This window comes from Pelmatolapia mariae, linkage group LG7, assembly GCF_036321145.2.
Source record: "Pelmatolapia mariae isolate MD_Pm_ZW linkage group LG7, Pm_UMD_F_2, whole genome shotgun sequence".
Classification (NCBI taxonomy): Eukaryota; Metazoa; Chordata; class Actinopteri; order Cichliformes; family Cichlidae; genus Pelmatolapia; species Pelmatolapia mariae.
Genome location: NC_086233.1, coordinates 14,131,313 through 14,150,287, shown reverse-complemented (window position 1 = coordinate 14,150,287; position 18,975 = coordinate 14,131,313). Strand labels below are relative to the sequence as shown.

Below are 18,975 nucleotides of genomic sequence, written 5' to 3'. Positions count from 1 at the left end.
TCTGTATTTTGCAAACTGCTCTACAAAAAAGAGGAAATTAAGCCGAAAATGTACTATTTGTTACATAAAGAAGGGGGCGCGGTCTAGCTTTCACGTCGGTTTGACAGCCGTTTTTAACCGACGAAGAAGAAATGACGGCGACGAAAACAAAGCGACGCTCATAAGTCACCTCTCAATATTATCGTAACTTCAACCTAATTTTTTTTCATATCGAGCGGTGTTTTCTCAAATTCATACTAACCCCACATTGGATTCACGTAACCTAACCAGTTCGCTTGTTCTAACTAGCGACAGACATTTTATTTAACAGCATATGATATCAAAATATTAGCCAGCGACTAGCCTGTCATCAGTTAGCTGACAGAAGCCAGAGAGTTAGCTTAGCTCCAGCAGAGATATCTGACGTAGCTTTGATTTCAGAGCCCTTTAGGGGTGAAGCTTTAGTTTAATACTTGTTCCAGAAAAAGCCGAAACATGTCGGATGATTATGAATTAAGCGACGACCCGAACATGATGAGAATGGAGGAGGATGGAGAGGCGAACAGTGACGACCCGATGTCAGCAGCGGGGGACTGTGGCCTTATGGGGGGCGAGGCCGAAGGATCAAGGATCGACGCCAGTAAAAACGAGGAGGATGAAGGGTATGGTGATGATGAAGGGTGGATAGACTCAGGTTCACTGTTGATAAAAAAGATGCTGTAGCTGCAGGACCGGATTTTTGCAGGACCTGGCATTGTTATTGTTGGGTACTACTTTATTCATTGGGAGGGGTGATTATTTTAACAAGCATTCATAAACTAAACATTACACTACAACGATTTCCGAGGTGTTTGAGTGTTACCGGTTTGCTATTTTAAAAGCTTGGGTTTTAAAAGGAAATGTTAGACTAAAATAAGTGATATTTGCGAATATCATTTACTTTTGAATGTTTGTTATTATTTTCAGTTTTCTGTTAAGAAAAACAGCTTTGCCAGTTGTTCAGAAAATCAAAGTATGGATGCATATACGGAGTATTGGTTTGTTATTGTCCTGTGGTGTGACAGAAAATGATGCAAAGAATAGGGTGAAGTATAGGCAGATTATCCGTTTTAGCGACGCCCAGTGGGAGCAGCAAAAAGAAGATTGCATTAGGTTACTATTCATTGATATTGGCTAATAATTAGCAGATGTTTAAGTGTTGGCAATATCAATCATCAGTGAAGCTCATGGTTCCAAAATTGTATGAAGAGCATACATTACAGTGCAGGATTTTTGTTTTCCTTTTTAGAAAAGGTGGGAAATAAAACCCAAAATAAAGTCACAAGACTTACAAAATATATATATCGCCATCAGCTGTGAGTCACAGTGCTTTTATAGCACCCTGGTCACTGAATCCCTTAATTAAAAAGAATTAGAACAGGTTTAATTTAGGGAATATCTTAACATTTTATCACTGCAGTTGTAAACAAAACCATCTTTCTTGATAATAACACTGCACTGGTTGGTTGCAGGTCTACATTACTTCACTGGTGGATTTATAGGCATGGTTTTCCTTGCAATAAAGTGATTGACTGATTCTGATATAGAAAGGGGTTTCGGACTTCCACCATTTAAAAATCACCATCACTTTAAAATAACAAAACAATTACCCCCCGTTTTATGATTATAGTTGAATTTACTCAAGAATAAATACATTTCTCTTTATCAAATGGTCACAAACAACAGAAAGATGTTAACAGGCTTCTGTTAAGAAAGGTAACAGATTCTTTGCCCTATTTTAAAATGGACAAAACATGTTTATATGTGAAGGCCCATTTTGAGCTAGGAAAAACCCTTGTATGTGTTCACACTTTGGTTGCACATAAAAGATGAAATCAGGTCCTCATTAGTCACCTAATGAATGGAGGATCTGCTGTGTTTGATATTGTATTGTCCGGATGTAAATTGATGATAAATTACTTACTAAGCAAGTTACATAGATTGCTTGTAGCAAATGAGGGGACCTTTAGCAGCCCAGCTGTTTAAAGAAGCTTGCATAGATATCTTATAAAGTCGTCTCCACACATAGACACCACCTGCTTATTTTTGTGTGATTTGTCAACAGGAAGATGTTTGTTGGAGGCCTCAGCTGGGACACGACTAAGAAGGACCTGAAAGATTACTTTTCAAAGTTTGGGGAAGTGGTAGACTGCACGTTAAAGCTGGACCCCATGACTGGACGGTCAAGGGGTTTTGGGTTTGTGCTCTTCAAAGAACCTGAAAGTGTTGATAAGGTATTATCCTATTCCCATAAGTGGAAGTGTGTTTTTTTTTAATTATCAGTGAATTTGCTTTTTCTAACAGACATGAACTTGCTGTGATTGTGCAGCTCCATGTCTGTGTGGGTGTTTTTTTTTTTTTTTTTTTTTCAGTTTTATTTGTTGATTAGCTGAAAATTTTCATTTTTGGCCTTTTTTGTCATATAGACTTAAATTAGAATGAATGTAACTACAGAACTGCACAGTTTATGGATAAAACCTGTAATAAAAGTTTGGTCTCAATGATGCCCAAACAATCAAGCATCTGTTCTGCTAAATCAAGATGAAAGATGAAATATTCACGTACGTACATTTTTGTCAATGGTTTATATTGCTTTACAGGTTGCCTCACAGAAAGAACATAAACTTAATGGGAAGGTCATTGACCCCAAAAAAGCCAAGGCCATGAAGAGCAAGGAGCCAGTAAAGAAGATCTTTGTTGGTGGCCTCTCTCCGGACACTCCTGAAGAGAAAGTCAGAGAGTATTTTGGTGCCTTTGGAGAGGTGTGTGACTTATGAAAATTAGATTTTGTTTTAAATCTCCTGATCTTTTTCCCCACTTGTTCTGTCTGGCTCTGCAGGACTCCTATTTGCCCATTAAATTATGTCTTAATGTGAACAGGTGGAGTCTGTTGAGCTTCCCATGGAGAACAAAACAAACAAAAGGAGAGGCTTCTGTTTCATCACATTCAAGGAGGAGGAGCCAGTAAAGAAGATCATGGAGAAAAAGTACCACAATATTGGATTAAGCAAGGTACAGTCCTTTTCTTTTAGGTCCTATATTATGTGTTTTTATTTTTCAGAATTTCCCCCCTTTTTATATGTAGAAAAAAGTCTGCAATGCATATCAGGGCTCTAGACTAACTTTTTGACATGGGCGCACCGGTACGCCTAACTTAAAAAATTTAGGCGTACCGGCACAAAAGTTAGGCGTACCGGCACAAAAGTTAGGCGCACTCAAATTTTTCAACCGCTTCGCTTAACACCGCAGTTTTACATGTGCACCTTCTTTGGGGGGAAGTCCATACAGACAATATTCATTTCTAAATTATTAACTAACAATCTTGTGCTTAAAGTGCTTTGTCAATATTGTAGAAAATGTTAAACTTAATCATCATCTTGGCCTGACGACCTGTTTGCTGCTGCCTGCTGCTGAAAGGCAGTGGGGAGAGGGGACACTTGGGCAGTGCATTTATTGCAGCATGAAGTGTGTTTTCTGGATACACTGCTGCTTTTTCAGCATTCAAAGATTGATGGCACCATGTCAGAGCTGGCTATGAATTTCAGACAGATCAGGCCTTAACTTAACACAAAAGTTATCAATAGTTCTTTTCATCTTTTCTTATTACCCACAGCTACATCCACTTCTGTCAGGCCTAGGCTGCTCACTAGAGCTGGGTATCATCACTGATTTCTATAATCCATTCGATTCCGGTTCTCAAAGTCCTGATTCGATTCAATTTAGCCTCAGACAGTCAGAAATATTATAATTCTGATCATTTATCAGTACTGACACTTGTGAGACTTCATCAGAATTGTGAACATCACAGTAGATGCCTTTGTGTCAAAGTAACTGACAATAAAACACAGAAAAACATGAAGGAGATTTTCCTGGTCTGGCTTTTTATAACAGATAACCTTAAAAATATTCTGCAATATTCTGCAATTTTGCATAATTTTAAGAAGTTTAAATTTCTTCAGTATTGAACAGCAGAAATTAGGCTTTCTTGTCGGACGTCATTTACATGAAAAAAGAAAAAGACAGCGCTGTAAACAACGGTAGACTGGTGGGTAATAAGCGAATGAATAATCCAGAAAACAGATTTGAGACGGGAAACTGTTCTTGAAGTACACACAGGGAGCTGTGTAGGAAGTGTAATTTTTATCGTGGGGAAGCAAAACAGCAAAAGTCAGAGGGAATTCATGACGACATTGATCAAATGTGAAGCGCAGTTTGCTGCTTCTTTTTGGCTCGGCGAATTTTGGTTGGAGAGACAAAACCTGCAGCTCAGAATCAGCGCAAAAAGACGTAAACACAGAGCGACCCGACGCATCAGAATCGCTAAGCTCCGACAGTGTGTCCGTCTGCGGGCCGTCCGGTGAGAAAGCCGAGAAAGACAAAGCTGATTCTGATGCGTCGGGTCGCTCTGTGTTTACGTCTTTGTGTGGAATCCGTTAATGAATTGATATCGCCTTATTAAAGCTACTCACCTCCCTCTTCTACCTGCACTTTCCACTGGACCACGGCCAATCAGAGAGGTCCCGCCCCTGACTATCTCTGATTGGTTTAGTCCACGATAGGGGCATAATGTGTGTCTGTTGTTGACCACACGGAGTTGCAGAGATTTTTTTTTTGTTACCCAAACAGGTGCGACCAAGTGTTGGTAACAGTTGGTCGCACCGGTGCGACCAAATGTTTTTCTTTAGTCGCACCACGGAAAAATTTGGTCGCATTTGCGACCAAATTGGTCGCACTCTAGAGCCCTGCATATGTTGAAAAGCTGTATGTCTTCTCTCACTCAGTCTCTCCCTACCGTCTTGTCTCTACTACAAATAAATAAATGAATTATTAATACATTAATTTAAAAAAAAACCTGTTAGTTTACCTGAACTGAGGCCACTCTCATTGTCTTATCAAAGCAGCCAGATTCCACTTATAAATTTTCTATCACAAAGCAACCTGTTGCTTTACTGCTGCATCAAAAGGTTCGTTTGTGTGACTTTGGTGTTTTAACATGATAATTATGAATCAAACTAAGGTGTTAAATACCAGAGCCACACAGCAGCATCCTGTTCTCCAGTGTAGGGTAGCGGGATTTTTGTCAGTAAAAGTCAAGTGGCTTTAAAAAGAGAACTTCTCTGGTAAAATATCATAAAGGGCTACGTGACAGCAACTAAAGCATCCCTGTTCTTTTCAAATGTAGATAATGTGGCTAACATAATTGTTAGCTTTGACTGTATACACAGATTGCGTGTCAAATCTCTGGGGAAAAACAAATGCTGAGGAATGACAGTGACTTTGTGGAATTTTTACAGACAGATTAGTAACCTTTTAAAAAGTACTGTGTGGGTGTTACTTTATATGCTTCAGTGCACTTAAACTTATCTGGCTTTCTGTTAGCATTTACATCTGTTTGCTTCTTTTCTAATCTCTGTACTCATTCAAATTTACAATAACTGTGCACTCATGGGTATATATTTTGGTTTCCGTTGTCAGACAAGAGAACTACTTTGAAACATTGACTTTAATGTGGTCCATTACTAACGGAGAGCTGTTTACCAAGAGGCTGCTCTCCACCAATGAAATTTAGATTTTTGTAACTGCAGCACCTTGTTGGACAAACTTTGCATTTACATATGTGAAAAAACAAAGATCGTGCAGAGAATTTAGAAGTAGAAGTAAGAGTGGTGCGCAGGGAGAAAGTTGGAAGCTACAGAGTGTCTCATTCTGGTCTGTTTTGACAGCAGTATAGGCTACTAAATGAGCTGGGCTGCTCCTATTGGCTGCTTCTAACTGTCACTCACAGACCCTTCTTTAAAGGGACGGATGCACAACCAATCCTAATTTAATTTAAAGCTACAGACACTGAAATTGGAACGTAATTGAAATGAGCTCAAAACCACACACACACACACACACACACACACACACACGTGTGTGTATATATATATACATATAAAATGTGTACGAACATGGGAGACTAATGTGAATTTGTCTTAAAGTGGTGAATTATGGGACCTTAATTTGACTTAATCTGGTAATTTCTTATAGTGTGAAATAAAAGTGGCGATGTCTAAGGAGCAGTACCAACAGCAGCAGTATTGGGGCGGCAGAGGAGGATATTCATCTAGGTCTCGGGGAAGAGGTGGTGAGTGTAGACTACAGTAACGGTTTTGCATAACTTCTTGCAGGTAAAGATATTTATAAAGCTTACTTGTACAAATTGTGCAAAAAAGTGTTTTCTGATCTTAAAGATAACAAAGCTTTCTCCTCTGTTAGACTTGTTATGTAAATGTGATGGTAAAACAGTAATAAAAAAAAAACAAACTAAAAACACACACATACAAAATTCTTAACTGATTTACATTTCTGGGATGTAAATCACAAAATTAGCAGTTAATTCTGCTCTCAATCTCACAGTCTGATTTAATAATAGAAGATGAGGTTGGACTGTTTCATTTTTAGTTGGAAACAGAGGTCAGTTTATGTCAACTTACTGTCTGGTTTTTGTTTTAATTTCAGGCCCAAATCAAAATTGGAACCAGGGTTATGGCAACTACTGGAATCAAGGCTATGGAAATTATGGCAACTATGGTTACAGTAATCAAGGCTATGGAGGATATGGTGGCTATGATTACTCTGGTTACAACAACTATTATGGCTATGGTGACTACAACAGTGAGTATAGTTTTACGGCCAGTTTTTTTCTACTTTTGAAACAATACAAACGTGTGAAATTCCCACTTTGTTCACACGTGTAGATCAATCTGGTGGTTATGGCAAGTCGCCACGGCGTGGTGGTCACACGAACAGTTACAAGCCGTATTAATAGGGGAAACCCTCCTCTTGAAATAGGTATGTAACAGTACATATATACTTTTTTTTCTTTTAAACTTAAAGTAGTTTTATATTTACTTTGATGTTTGGTAACATTATGCATAATTTCCTCCATAAATTTCTTTTTCTCAGCACCCTCAAGTGCTTTACAGTAGTGGTAACATAGAGGCTACGCTCTTGTGGCGATTATTTTAACAGCCGGCTTCTGCTGCCTCTTTTGCATCTTCTCTTTTTTTTTTAAACTGTAAAGTTAACAGGTAATGTACTGCTACTACAGTAAATGGATGCCAAAGTTAAGGATGTGCAAGGAAACAGAAGGAAGTATGTTGTCTCCTAACTCTGACATACCTTGTTTGTACCTGCCAGCGGAGCTTCCTTGCAGGCCATGAGCTGACTCCCAGATACTCTCAGGGCCCGCTCAATGCGGACCGGGTATGAGAAGCATACGCTCTCGAATGCTGCCATTTGGTATGGTCTTCCAACATCCTGTATCAGCATTTCTAAACTAAACAATATGGGACACGTCCAGCTTTGTCATCTTTCTTTCCATTTTTTAATTTCTTTGCAATTGTTTGTAATGTAAAACGTAAAATATACATATGTAATTGTCATTTTTTACAGGCCCTTACTCCCCCACAAGTAATAATTATAAATCTGAAAAAATAACTTTGTTTTTTAAAGGATACATACAGCTTTCTCTGGACTTTCCAGTTCCTAATGTTAATATATGCATCCCTAATCTTAATTAAAATGCTTGTTTCTTTATTTAGCTCTTGTAGCCAGTAGTCCATGAGCTAAAACCTGGTTCGTATTTGGACTCTACTGTGCTGGGGGATAAAGTGCTTTAATTTGTGTACATGTATTGTTCTGTTTTGTGTTACTCACAGCGATGGAAAAGGCTCCTCCTTTTGTTAATTTTCCTGTAACAAATTTTCCTCTTATAACCTTTGGTAAAATGAGAAGAATCAAAGTGTCACTACATCTCCAGAAAATTTGCATGTAATGCTTTCTTTAATGTGTATTTTTGACCAATCTGAACATTTCTTCCATTTAGTATTTTGGCTTTGACTTCTTCAATTTAATGCACTTCAAGATCTCTAGCTTAACTTTCTAACTTTTTATGTAATATGTTAAAATAATCAGTTTGGTTTTTTTTTCTTATAGTTTTTTTTTATTACATTGGACATTATAAACACAGGGGATTCCTATTGTTTTGCAATCTTACCCTCTTTGTTTGTCTATAGCTGATTTATTGTTGTTTGTTTTTCATAGGTTTCAGAGTGATGAAAGTCTACCGTGCGCTGTTGGAGCATTGGCCAGAGAGATGATGGTATCCAGCAAAGATTACTTAGCTAATTGTAAGACAGTAATCGAAGAACACCGTGACCTACAGTACATTTTCTCCTATACCTACTGAGTATTTCATTGTTTTGCATTTATTTGGATTGCTGCAACGTTTGATCGGTTTGCTTTCCTCATCCCTTCGTTTTTTGTACTTATGTCCAAATGCTAACTTGTGAATTGCTTCATATATTCCATGACTGAAATGTAACATTGGTTGGAACAAATCACTCACATATTCAGTAATGTGGTAGCAAAGAAACAAAATGTGTTATTACAATTCATTATCTTTATCATAGTCATCAGTCATATATTAAATATGTTATTACAGAGTTTGACAGTCATAAACATACAATATATATACAGTGTATTGGACATGAAGAAATGCAACAAATAAAAATAAACACTCATTTGAATTTCTGTTCCATTAATAGAGTGGTTTTATGTCACACGTGTAAGACATTTGGAGTGTTAAAGTATTTCAGCTAACTTGATATCACTTCAATCTCTGCTGCCCTCAATTTCTTTTTCACATTGTTGTCACAAAATAACATAATCAACAATCATTAGCCCTTTGAATTTACATGTCTTTGCTTAAGCTGAAGTGATCACTTGCAAGAGCAATTCAAATGCCGGTAAGCGCCATGTTTGTAGCTTTCAGCCTTGAGTGGGTAAACATGGAATTTATATAACTTTTGTGGCAGCAAGGATGATGAGGATGATGATGATCAGCACAATCACACCGATTAGGATCATCATTTTAATATTTTTCCACCAGTATTTTCTGGCCACCCTCGTGGATGTTCTCTGGAATGAGTCAGCCTGAAAAGAAAAACTGCCAAATTAAACCCTGATATTTGAGGAAGCACATGCGTCATTTAAAGACGAGCAATCTCCAGAAGCCCTATAAAGCATAAACCATTTGCAAGCTTTAGAGATGAACACGAGGGTTTCTGATTGAGTGATTACAAAGTGATGAAGAATGATGAATGGATAATTAAAACAGGAACCCTAAAATATTAGAAGAACAAACTGAATCTTTATTGCCCAAGGATGGTTACATGTATTGCAAAGATGTAAATGTGCATGAAGTACTGAAATATTAAGTATCTAGTGAGAACAAGTTACCATACATATATAAATAATTGAGATGAAATGGATACTAAACTAAAGGGGTGACAGCAGTAATGCATAACTGTTTAAACATCCTAGCTAAAAGTAACAATAAAACATTTAAAAGTGGGTGAGCGGTAAAAAAGGAATTTATAGATGAATAGCTGAAACGGATAGAAATGTGTGGGTTATTTTACCCATTTGGTCTGTAAATGAAAGCAAAAGAAAACAAAGGTTTATAGGGGAACTGGAAACTGCTAGGGAAGTTTCCCTAATCAGACAACAAACTGTAAAGGTTGGGAAACTGCTTCAGTGTCTAATAATGTATTTTATTATCACTATATGTATCAGGAGCAGGATTTTCTTTTCTTTTTAAATCTCAACCCGCCTAGTTACAAACATACCATACTATCCCCAAAAATCATGAAAACACTCAAAGTATCTGAAAACTTTACTTCATGAACAAAAAGCATAAATATGCTTTGTAGCACAGTTAAACATAATTTCTTCATATATGATAAAAGATAAAATGGCTTCAAGCTCCCCCCCACTATCACGATCAGATACTTACAGACGCCTGCAGGTCATCCGTCTTGCCAATCAGATCATCTAATCTGTCGCCTCTCTCCAGCACTTTGTTGATGTTGTCGGTCAGAATAACTTTAACCTCATTTACCTGACCTTGCACTTGGTCAAGCTTAGCGGCCGCAACAGCGGGAGGTGGCTGAGAATGTTCGTCAGCCTGTGAAAAATGGTGGAAATTGATTCACTTTTGGTGCTGTTGGTCCCTTATCCAAACATTTACTACCATGTGTATGCCACTACAGGTCTGCCGCAAATGGCGGTGTTACAGTCCCTGTATACGTTATTTCTAAGAACCAAACCTTACTTCCTGCAACTGTGCTAACAGGAAAAAGTGCTGTCAAGTGTCAGTAAGTTTACCGAGGCCTGTGTTACTGCCAGATGAGCACCATTGTCACAAAGTAAATTTTGCTTACAAAATTTTGATACGGGAATGTTCAATAATGTCAAGATTGACATCAAGTCACCCTCAGTCATCAATAAAAGAGCAGTATATTAGGCAAAAATGAAGTTATAGTCTAAAAATAGCATCGACTTACCATAGCAGCACTGTTTCCTGGTCAAAACAGCAAAACCCAGCTTCGAACAAAAAAAGGAAATCTTCAGACGAGTTCAGTCCAACTAATTTAATAAACAAACATAGAGATCTGTGTTTCGGGTCATACAGCAAAAGCTGGACAAGCGTTTCCTGAAGGTTGCACCTCTTCACAGTTACTTATTAACTAACAGTTGCCTCAATCAAAGTCTCACTGTTTTACCAGAACAAGTCGCCATCACCAGAGAGAACTAAATTTAGTCGAACATGAACATGCAGTACTTTCATTTCCTGCTTTTGAGGAACTAGGCTGCTATATGATCACTACATAAGAGCAAAAACAGCCACCCTGTTTAGTTATTACAGACAAAGAAGATTGAAGTTAAGCTGGTAAATAAGTATCTACTGGTTTTAGTTCTGTTTGGTTTACATACCATCAGCTGTCAGAGTGGTAAATGCAGGCCAGTGTTGAGCTGATATATCTGGGCAAAGTACTCTGTGTTTGCGGCAGAGGGATATTTGCAAGGCAATAAAGGGGTGTATTCACTCGGTTGCTCCACTTCATTTCCTCATCCTGTGTTGTGCAGTTTGTTATTTCACCAGTGTAGCAGCCCACACATGACAGTTTCAAAGTTCTATTGTGAAATTATGCTTCATTCTAACATATTCAAACGTCAGTTTAGTGCAGGTTAGCCCCTTTTTATGTAATTACTAGAAAACTTTTGAAAATATGTTATATAAAACAGGTCACAAGACACACTATTTACCAATGTCTGTAAGCTGTCTCATCAATGTATCTCATCTATTTCTGGTAATTTTTGCATGGCCTTTGCCTTTTAAAATCTTCTTCGGTGTCGAATATGTCATGGAAACATCGATAATGTTCCTCATAGGTAATTCTGCATCGCTTCTTGCCAATCAGCATATCTTTTGGCAGCTTTGTTTATCTCTTTAGCCATTTCATATAAAATGCAATAGATACCCTTTAAACCTTTTTAGCTATTAAAAATATATATGTTTATATTTATTTGTGATTCAGAAATAGAGCTGCAATATGGGATACAAGTTGAACATTATTTTAACAATACAACCGTTAGATTAACACAGTGGTTTAGCCTGCGGACCTGGATATGTTATGTGTGTAGGTTTTGTACGTCTTTTTTTCACACCAAATTGTGCTTCATTTACAGTTTTTTTTTTTTTTGCTGTTTCAGCTTTCTTCCCCCACAGTGCAACACAGTAGTGTTTGTGTGCATATGTGTTCATTTGTGTGTCATTTTTCTGCTGAAAGGACAAGGAATAACTGAAGATTGTGTAGCAGTCAAAGAAAAATAAAGCATTAATCACACAAAAATACTGAAGCCATTCAACCATTAATTCTATTTACTGAGCTCAGGATGTACTTCTCTAATAAAGAGGATCTGGGTGTGAGTTGTGGGAACTGATCATTGGGAGGGAGAATGCTTGCCAAATACTAACAGTAGCTGTGGATTACTGAAGTGGAAATAATAAAGACAAATCTTTAAGTGTGCATCAATGCTGGCTTGCTTGAAGTCACTGGTACAAAAAAGGTAGCCTTAGGCTGAAAGGGAGAGGACAGATACAGGTTGGTTACTTGCCAGATGAAGTAATGGGTAGGACTGCAAACTGAGGGGGTAAAGGGAAGCAGGTGTCTGAATGGGTGTGGCTACAGATCATGGGTTAGTGCAGATAAGTGAATCAGGTGACTGGGTGAGGAGCAAAGTCTGATGGCATCTGGTGGACAGATGGAGAACACCAGAGAGGAGCTAAAAGAGTGAATACTGAACAGCTAAATCACAGAAGAAACTAATATTACAAGTCTTTGCATCACTAAACATTATGTTTCTTTTATATGAAGCAATAAAAACAAAGTTGTATCCATGGTCTTAATAGGCTTATCCAGCTACAATCACAATGCAAGCAAGTATTCATAATTAGTTGAGTTACACACAGTACGAGATTTGAGTAAATTGCCTCTGTTTATTTCTCTTTGGAGCGCATGCTTTTATAGAACCAGGGTTTTGTCTGTAGTTTTATTATTACATGATGAACAATTAATCTAGAAAACGTGGCTCTAGAAAACTTTACATTGGGGGCAAAGAGGTCTAGGCAGTGTCGCACATGTCTCTTCAGTGAAGTAGTCAGTGAGTCAACAAAATATCCACAAAAACACTTTAAAACGATTTATTCTATTATAATCTCTTCTAAGAAAACAAAGCCGATTTTTAGGTAGGTAAGTTAAAACAGTTAGTTTTTACAAGTAACTTTTAAGGACATAAAAGTGTAAGGGGGGGCGGGAGGCTCAGCTGGTGGGCACCTGTAGATCCGCCCCTGCCCTGTTAAGTGGCTCAGTCTAAATATATTCCATATAATTTTAGAAGCTGGGAATGTGTTTTCTAGAAAAGTCTTCATTCTAAAAAGAAAATGCGTCCCAACAGTGCCATCTTGAGGCTGCCCGAGCTTGTAAACATTCCTTCTTCAGCCATTACAGCTGTTTGCAGATCCTGAAACGGAAATGACTTCTACGGTGTGCTGATTTATCATGTTTTCCTGCACGACTACTGATGAAAGGTTTCATCAGTGGCTTTCTGAATCACAGTTATCTTCAACCTTCAGAGTTAATCATTGCTTTATATAATCGGCGTCGGCGAACATCACAGGCTGCTTTCACTTTATAAAACAAACCTACATCGGTACGATTGCCCTTTGCTTCATTTTGACCCGCTGAATTCAACTTTTCTGCAGCGACTGTCGACAAGCAGAAGATGAACCCAAGTAGCGGAACCCGCAGCGGGAAGACTTTCCTGTTCACGTCCGAGTCTGTTGGAGAAGGACACTCCGGTAGGCTAATGTGCTGTACTCGTGTCTCACTGTGTAACGAACAATGTCCAGCTAGACATTCACACATGGATGTATCAGAGACACTTGGACATGTCTGGACATGCACACATACATTGTCTGTCCTTGTAACTCACTTACCACAGCCGTGATGTTAGCAAACTACACAACCTATGGAAGATCATTTTACCCAAAACTGATATTGGGGGGCAAATTATGATGATCAATTAACACATCAGTTATTTCCGTTAAATGAGATTATGAATGTTAAAATATTGTAAAATTTATTTTTGCGGGAGAATAATTAAATTTTATATCCAAAATTTAAAATTAAAAAAATATGTATAAAAGGAGAACCTTAAATAATTAAGACGTTTTTTTGATAACTAACACTAGAGCGTGAAATATAATTTAAACCAAAATTGAAATTAAATATGCAAATTGCCAGAAATGTGACTTAAAATTTTTTTTTTTAAATAGTTTTAATATTTAAACAAGATTGAAGCTTCAATACTAAAAATACTTTATACATCTTTGAAAAAAAGAAAAGAAAGCATGATAATCTCAAAAGGTGGGAGGAGAAAAAAAATTATTTACTGGAAAAGTTCAGCATTTTAGAAAATATGTTAAGTGGTTTTCTTGGTATGAGTAAGTAAGTATACAATCATGATGCAAACTAAGTAGCTTGTAGAATCACCTTTATTAGCAGTGACTTGAATGTATGACTTAATTTTTCATCATTGTGGAGGAATTTTGGCCCACACTTCTTTAATACATTGCTTAGTAAAAATAAACATTGTTATTATATTTTATATATTATTATCCTTCTACAACATATCAGGATTCAAATTGAATACAAATCTGCAGAATGTATTTATTTTATTTCACTTTACTTTATTGTTGCCCAATTAGAATTTTTTACATACTAATTTTGTGTTCACAGATAAAATGTGTGATCAGATTAGTGATGCTGTGCTCGATTCGTACCTAAGTCAAGACCCTGACTCTAAAGTGGCCTGTGGTAAGTTTCCAGTTTTATTAGATTGCCGTGATCAAATTTTCACTATTTAGTAAGATTTCCGTCAGGAATTCAACATAGAAATTCCAAATCATCTGCTATTGTTATGTGAACGATGAGATAAGCAGTTGGAGCATGGATCGTGATGTGTCAGAACTAATAGTACTAACAGATCTTTAGAGTGAATAAAGTTCAGTTAGTTTTGAATGTAGCTGCAAAGGTAGGCTAATTTGGTAACTAATAATTAAACAGTGTTTGCCTTTTAGATCAAAGTTCAGGTCAGCATTTTTCTTCTGGGTGCCTCTTGGATGACGAAATAAATGCAGTTTCAGATAACAAACCATCTTCTTCCTCTCTCCCTGAGACTCGCTCACAGTATTTGTTTCAATTTTTACAGAATGTGTGGCAAAGACTGGCATGATTTTACTAGTTGGAGAAGTAACATCCAAAGCCACGGTAGACCTCCAGACAGTCGTGCGAAACACCATTAAGAAGATTGGCTATGATGACTCCTCAAAAGGTAAACTACGGATGAAATTGGTATTCTTTTGATTACGTGATTTTACTGAAACTCAGAAAGTCAGAGTCAAAGAGTGTTGCTGATATTTTTTCAACTGTGATGTGCAGGCTTTGACTACAAGACCTGCAATGTACTAGTGGCTCTGGAGCCGCAGTGTGCGGAGATCTCAGACTGTGTGTTCGAAGGCAGGGATCAGGAGGATATCGGTGCAGGGGACCAGGTTCAGTATTTGATTTTCAGCCACCATGTTTGAATAAGTATTTTGGATTTATGCTTGGAGTTGGGGCTAGGATTAGGAGGCCAATAATAAACACATTAACCCTTTTTTATGTTTTTGGTTCAGCAGCAAAGGCATAGGAAATTCATAAATCAACAATTTTGTCATTTAAAGATGAAAACATTGAAAAAAGTCATAATTCTGATTGTAACTCTTTTGACATTCAAATACTGAAAACTACCCATAAGAAACGACATCACAACTTTCATACATATTTTTGTGTAACTCTTACTGTTTCTGATCTCTTTAATGAAGTAGAAATATTTCTTCCTAAGTAAATTATTATTTACATTTTTTTTTGCTATAATATTCATAAGAGATTAATATTTGTGTGTGTGTGTGTGTGTGTGTATCATGTAACCACAAGGAATTTCCAGTTTTTCAGAAACCGTGAATAAACTGATGATTTGTGCTACTCCCTCGCCTCCCTTTAGAATTTTTAAATGGTGTATTCACCGAAGGACTGTTTGAAAAACTTGATTTTTAGCACTAAGTAAAAAATATGGAAAAAGAGGGTCAAGGCATCACCTTCACTACAGGGTTTCATTTACTTGGAATGACTGTGTAAGCTTATTTGTTGAGATATTCAAGTGGCAAACCAAACAGCAACTTATTTGCAAAACATTTCATATTTTTCAGAGACATAATTTGTAAATATTTGCAATCACTTCTATTTAAAGATTTAAATACAAACTTTTATGTAACTGGCCTTTCACCCTTAAGGGCTTGATGTTTGGCTATGCCACGGATGAGACTGAGGAGTGCATGCCGTTGACCCTGCTTCTGGCTCATAAACTAAACTACAGGATGAAGGAGCTGTCGCGGAATGGAGAGTGTCCTTGGATACAGCCAGACTCCAAATCACAGGTAAGCTTTTTCACAAGGAAAATCTTGCACACTTCATCTTTTTTGTGTTTTTCCTTTAATATTATGGATGAAACTATACCCTCTCCGCTTTTTGGTTTCTCTTCTGTAGGTCACCGTGGAGTATCGAGACAACATGGGAGCCATGGAGCCCCTGCGTGTCCACACTGTGGTGATCTCAGTACAGCACAGTCCTGACATCACCCTGGAGGAGATCAGATGCAACCTGATGGAGAAGGTGGTGAAGGCTGTCATTCCTGCCAAGTACCTGGATGATAACACCATCTACCATCTGCTGCCGAGTGGGAAATTCCTTATGGGGGGTCCACAGGTTAGGAATGACTAAAGCTTGGAGGAAATTGTGATTTTCATCCGATGTGAGGGCATGAATGACATGCCTTTGACATTTTTTATACATCAACAGGGAGATGCAGGACTCACAGGACGTAAAATCATAGTGGACACCTACGGAGGATGGGGTGGGCACGGAGGAGGGGCTTTCTCTGGAAAGGACTATTCCAAAGTAGATCGGTCTGGAGCTTATGCAGCACGTTGGGTAGCCAAGTCACTTGTCAAGGCTGGACTGTGCAGGAGAGCTCTTGTTCAGGTGACGATCGAATGGCATTAAGGGGATCAAAGTGTAAAGAAAGTATTTCACTGTTTATTCGCGTCACTGTTTTTGTGTCTAACGTGTGATGATTGGTGTCCACTCTGCCATGCTCTTAAGATCTCCTATGCTATTGGTGTGAGCCATCCACTCTCCATCTCAGTGTTTCACTACGGCACATCTAACAGAGACGAAGACGAGCTGCTGCAGATCGTACAGAAGAACTTTGATCTGAGGCCTGGAGTGATTGTGAAGTATGTGCAGTTTGTTCTAGTTGCATCTGATAAAGATAAGAGATTCTTTTATTAACAGTGTAGCACTTCGCTTTTACAGAGAGCTGGGATTGAAGAAGCCAATTTACCAGGCCACTGCCTGCTACGGTCATTTTGGCAGGAAGGAGTTCCCTTGGGAAAAGCCGAAGACTCTGGTGTTTTGAGTTTAGTGTTGAGTGTTTTCTAGTTGTGTCCTAGTAAAGTCCGTTTAGTGTCACATAATCAATAATGTCTAAATTCACCTGTTTAAATGTCTTCTCTCTGTTTAAGTGTCTCCTCATTTCTGGCTTCAAACTGCAAAAGCAGTGGCCACCACCTTTTATAACAAAGATTAATTACTATTTTTTTAATTAGAAAAAAGAAACACATTGATGTATTGTTGTATGATGGTTACTGTAAAACATCTGAAGATAACTGTCACTTTTATACACACTGTCAAAATTCTGAATCTATATCTGTACTATACATTTATTGATTAAAAGGCTGCAATAAAAACAGACTTTTATTATAATATCATTTAACACTAATACACTAATTTGAAATACTTCTTCACACTGCACTTAAAGATGGAGTGACCAATAAAGTATGATCTGTATCATGTAACCACCCACAAATATATACAGATACTAACCAGTCTGCATATTCACTCTAGAAAAAAGAGTGAATAATGCATTATTTGCATTATTATTCATTATTACCAAGTGGACATGAACATCCATCTACTTTTTCCACTTACCCAACTCTGGGTGAACTTATCCCCGACATAGGGAGACAGCCATTCACAGTCCCATTAACACCTATGTGCACGTCTTTGGACTGTAAGAGGAAGCTGGAGAAAACATGCAGGGAAGAGGGTGAACATGCAAACTCTACAGAGGAAGGCCCCAGCTAGCTCCTGGAGGCAAACCAGGACCTTCTTACTTAGTCCACAGTGCCAACTGCCGAGCTGTCCTGGTTATGAACAGTCAAACAATCATTTTGAGATGCATGGTGAGAACAAACAGTACACTGGCAAGGAGACGTTGTTTATTATACCCGTTGCTATGGGGAGTCCCCTTTATCAGTTTAAACTGATCAGAACTCTATGTGAGGAGGTTTAGAGTAAATACACACCCACTTAAAAAAAATGTGCTTAAATCAACAGTGCCTTGCTTTGTGGAGTTAAACTACTGCACATCCAAAATGAATATCCCTCAGGATTGATGGTAATTACCTTAGAAAGGTGAAGCCTCTAACTAACCTCCCTCTCGCAAGTTTAGACAATAAAGATGGCAATAATACAAATGGCCAGTTCCAGTTTCTAAGTTTCTTTTTAAGATACTTTGATGTATTACTACATTGTTCCTTTTTTGTATGTATTTTTGACTCACTTCCACCATGCATTTGACTTCCAGATGAAAGCACTATTATAGGCGCACGCTACTAATTGTGACTTTTAATTATTTTATTTCAATTATAGAAACAAGATTAATTCAAATTGTTTTTTGATGAGGAAAAAAAAATTCCGAGGACTCCACGAATGGACTGATAGTGATGTTCTGCAGATGCCATGCCTGGAGATGGCGCTGTTGCATCATGTGTGGGCTGGACTGACCCTTTGGCCTTGTAGCCACTCTGCTTGGTGAGTAATGTCCCCCAGAGGACATTCTTCTTGTTGATGCAAAAACATGACATACACCTACAGAGTGAACACTTACATCTGGTGTTTCCATGAAAGTGCAGCGCACAGAGAGATGAATAATACCACCATGTTGTCAGATTTCAGTCCAGAGGGGGAGTGAGTTGGAAATGTGGGGAAAAGAGAAAAACATTCATTTAGTGATTCTGGCTTTTAAGTTCATGCAAAACTCCCTACATTTTACCATGCAGCTAAAGAACAGCCAGTTTGCAGCAAACTGGATGAATTTAATGGTTGGGAAGTGTAAAAGCTGAAACTTATGGGTTTTTTTTTTCTTTTCTTCTTTTTTTATCGTCACTGTGCCAAAAAGTATGTGAAAGGAAATCAATCCAGCGAGGTGTGCAGAGGCATGAAGCAGCCACTCTGTCCTCAAGTACAGCCTTGTTTATCTAATGTGTCATCCATGCTAATGGAGAGAACAGGAGGATACTGGGTAACTCATTATATTGAACCTTTTAAAACAATTAGACTATCA

At 37.9% G+C, this 18,975-nt stretch overlaps 3 protein-coding genes across 6 annotated transcripts; 2 read left to right on the top strand and 1 right to left on the bottom strand.

Moving 5' to 3' along the window:
- Positions 1 to 107: 107 nt before the first annotated feature.
- On the top strand, positions 108 to 8,595 carry hnrnpd (heterogeneous nuclear ribonucleoprotein D). Of its 3 annotated transcripts, XR_010094306.1 has the most exons (9): positions 108 to 641; positions 2,084 to 2,252; positions 2,619 to 2,780; positions 2,899 to 3,030; positions 6,049 to 6,145; positions 6,520 to 6,675; positions 6,759 to 6,852; positions 7,201 to 7,302; positions 8,107 to 8,595. XR_010094306.1 is itself a non-coding variant. In XM_063478029.1 (8 exons), exons 1-7 carry the CDS (start codon positions 475 to 477, stop codon positions 6,824 to 6,826), a joined length of 951 nt encoding a protein of 316 aa, XP_063334099.1. In that variant the 5' UTR covers positions 108 to 474; the 3' UTR covers positions 6,827 to 6,852; positions 7,201 to 8,595. The 3 variants fall into 3 exon arrangements, 2 of the variants coding, with proteins under 2 accessions (XP_063334099.1, XP_063334100.1); XM_063478029.1 differs by having other exon boundaries at positions 7,201 to 8,595; XM_063478030.1 differs by lacking the exon at positions 7,201 to 7,302 and having other exon boundaries at positions 109 to 641.
- On the bottom strand, positions 8,472 to 10,949 carry si:ch73-234b20.5 (uncharacterized protein LOC449923 homolog). Of its 2 annotated transcripts, none has more exons than XM_063478031.1 (4): positions 10,840 to 10,949; positions 10,410 to 10,449; positions 9,860 to 10,030; positions 8,472 to 8,997 (listed from the first exon to the last, which is right to left on the bottom strand). In XM_063478031.1, the coding sequence occupies exons 2-4, from the start codon at positions 10,410 to 10,412 to the stop codon at positions 8,860 to 8,862; spliced, it is 312 nt and encodes a 103-aa protein (XP_063334101.1). In that variant the 5' UTR covers positions 10,413 to 10,449; positions 10,840 to 10,949; the 3' UTR covers positions 8,472 to 8,859. The 2 variants fall into 2 exon arrangements, with proteins under 2 accessions (XP_063334101.1, XP_063334102.1); XM_063478032.1 differs by having other exon boundaries at positions 10,410 to 10,491; positions 10,840 to 10,947.
- A 1,940-nt stretch (positions 10,950 to 12,889) lies between these two features.
- On the top strand, positions 12,890 to 17,302 carry mat2al (methionine adenosyltransferase II, alpha-like). Its single transcript, XM_063478028.1, has 9 exons — positions 12,890 to 13,267; positions 14,208 to 14,285; positions 14,680 to 14,802; positions 14,910 to 15,022; positions 15,803 to 15,946; positions 16,056 to 16,274; positions 16,368 to 16,550; positions 16,671 to 16,804; positions 16,884 to 17,302. Exons 1-9 carry the CDS (start codon positions 13,192 to 13,194, stop codon positions 16,984 to 16,986), a joined length of 1,173 nt encoding a protein of 390 aa, XP_063334098.1. The 5' UTR covers positions 12,890 to 13,191; the 3' UTR covers positions 16,987 to 17,302.
- The last annotated feature ends 1,673 nt before the right edge of the window (positions 17,303 to 18,975 follow it).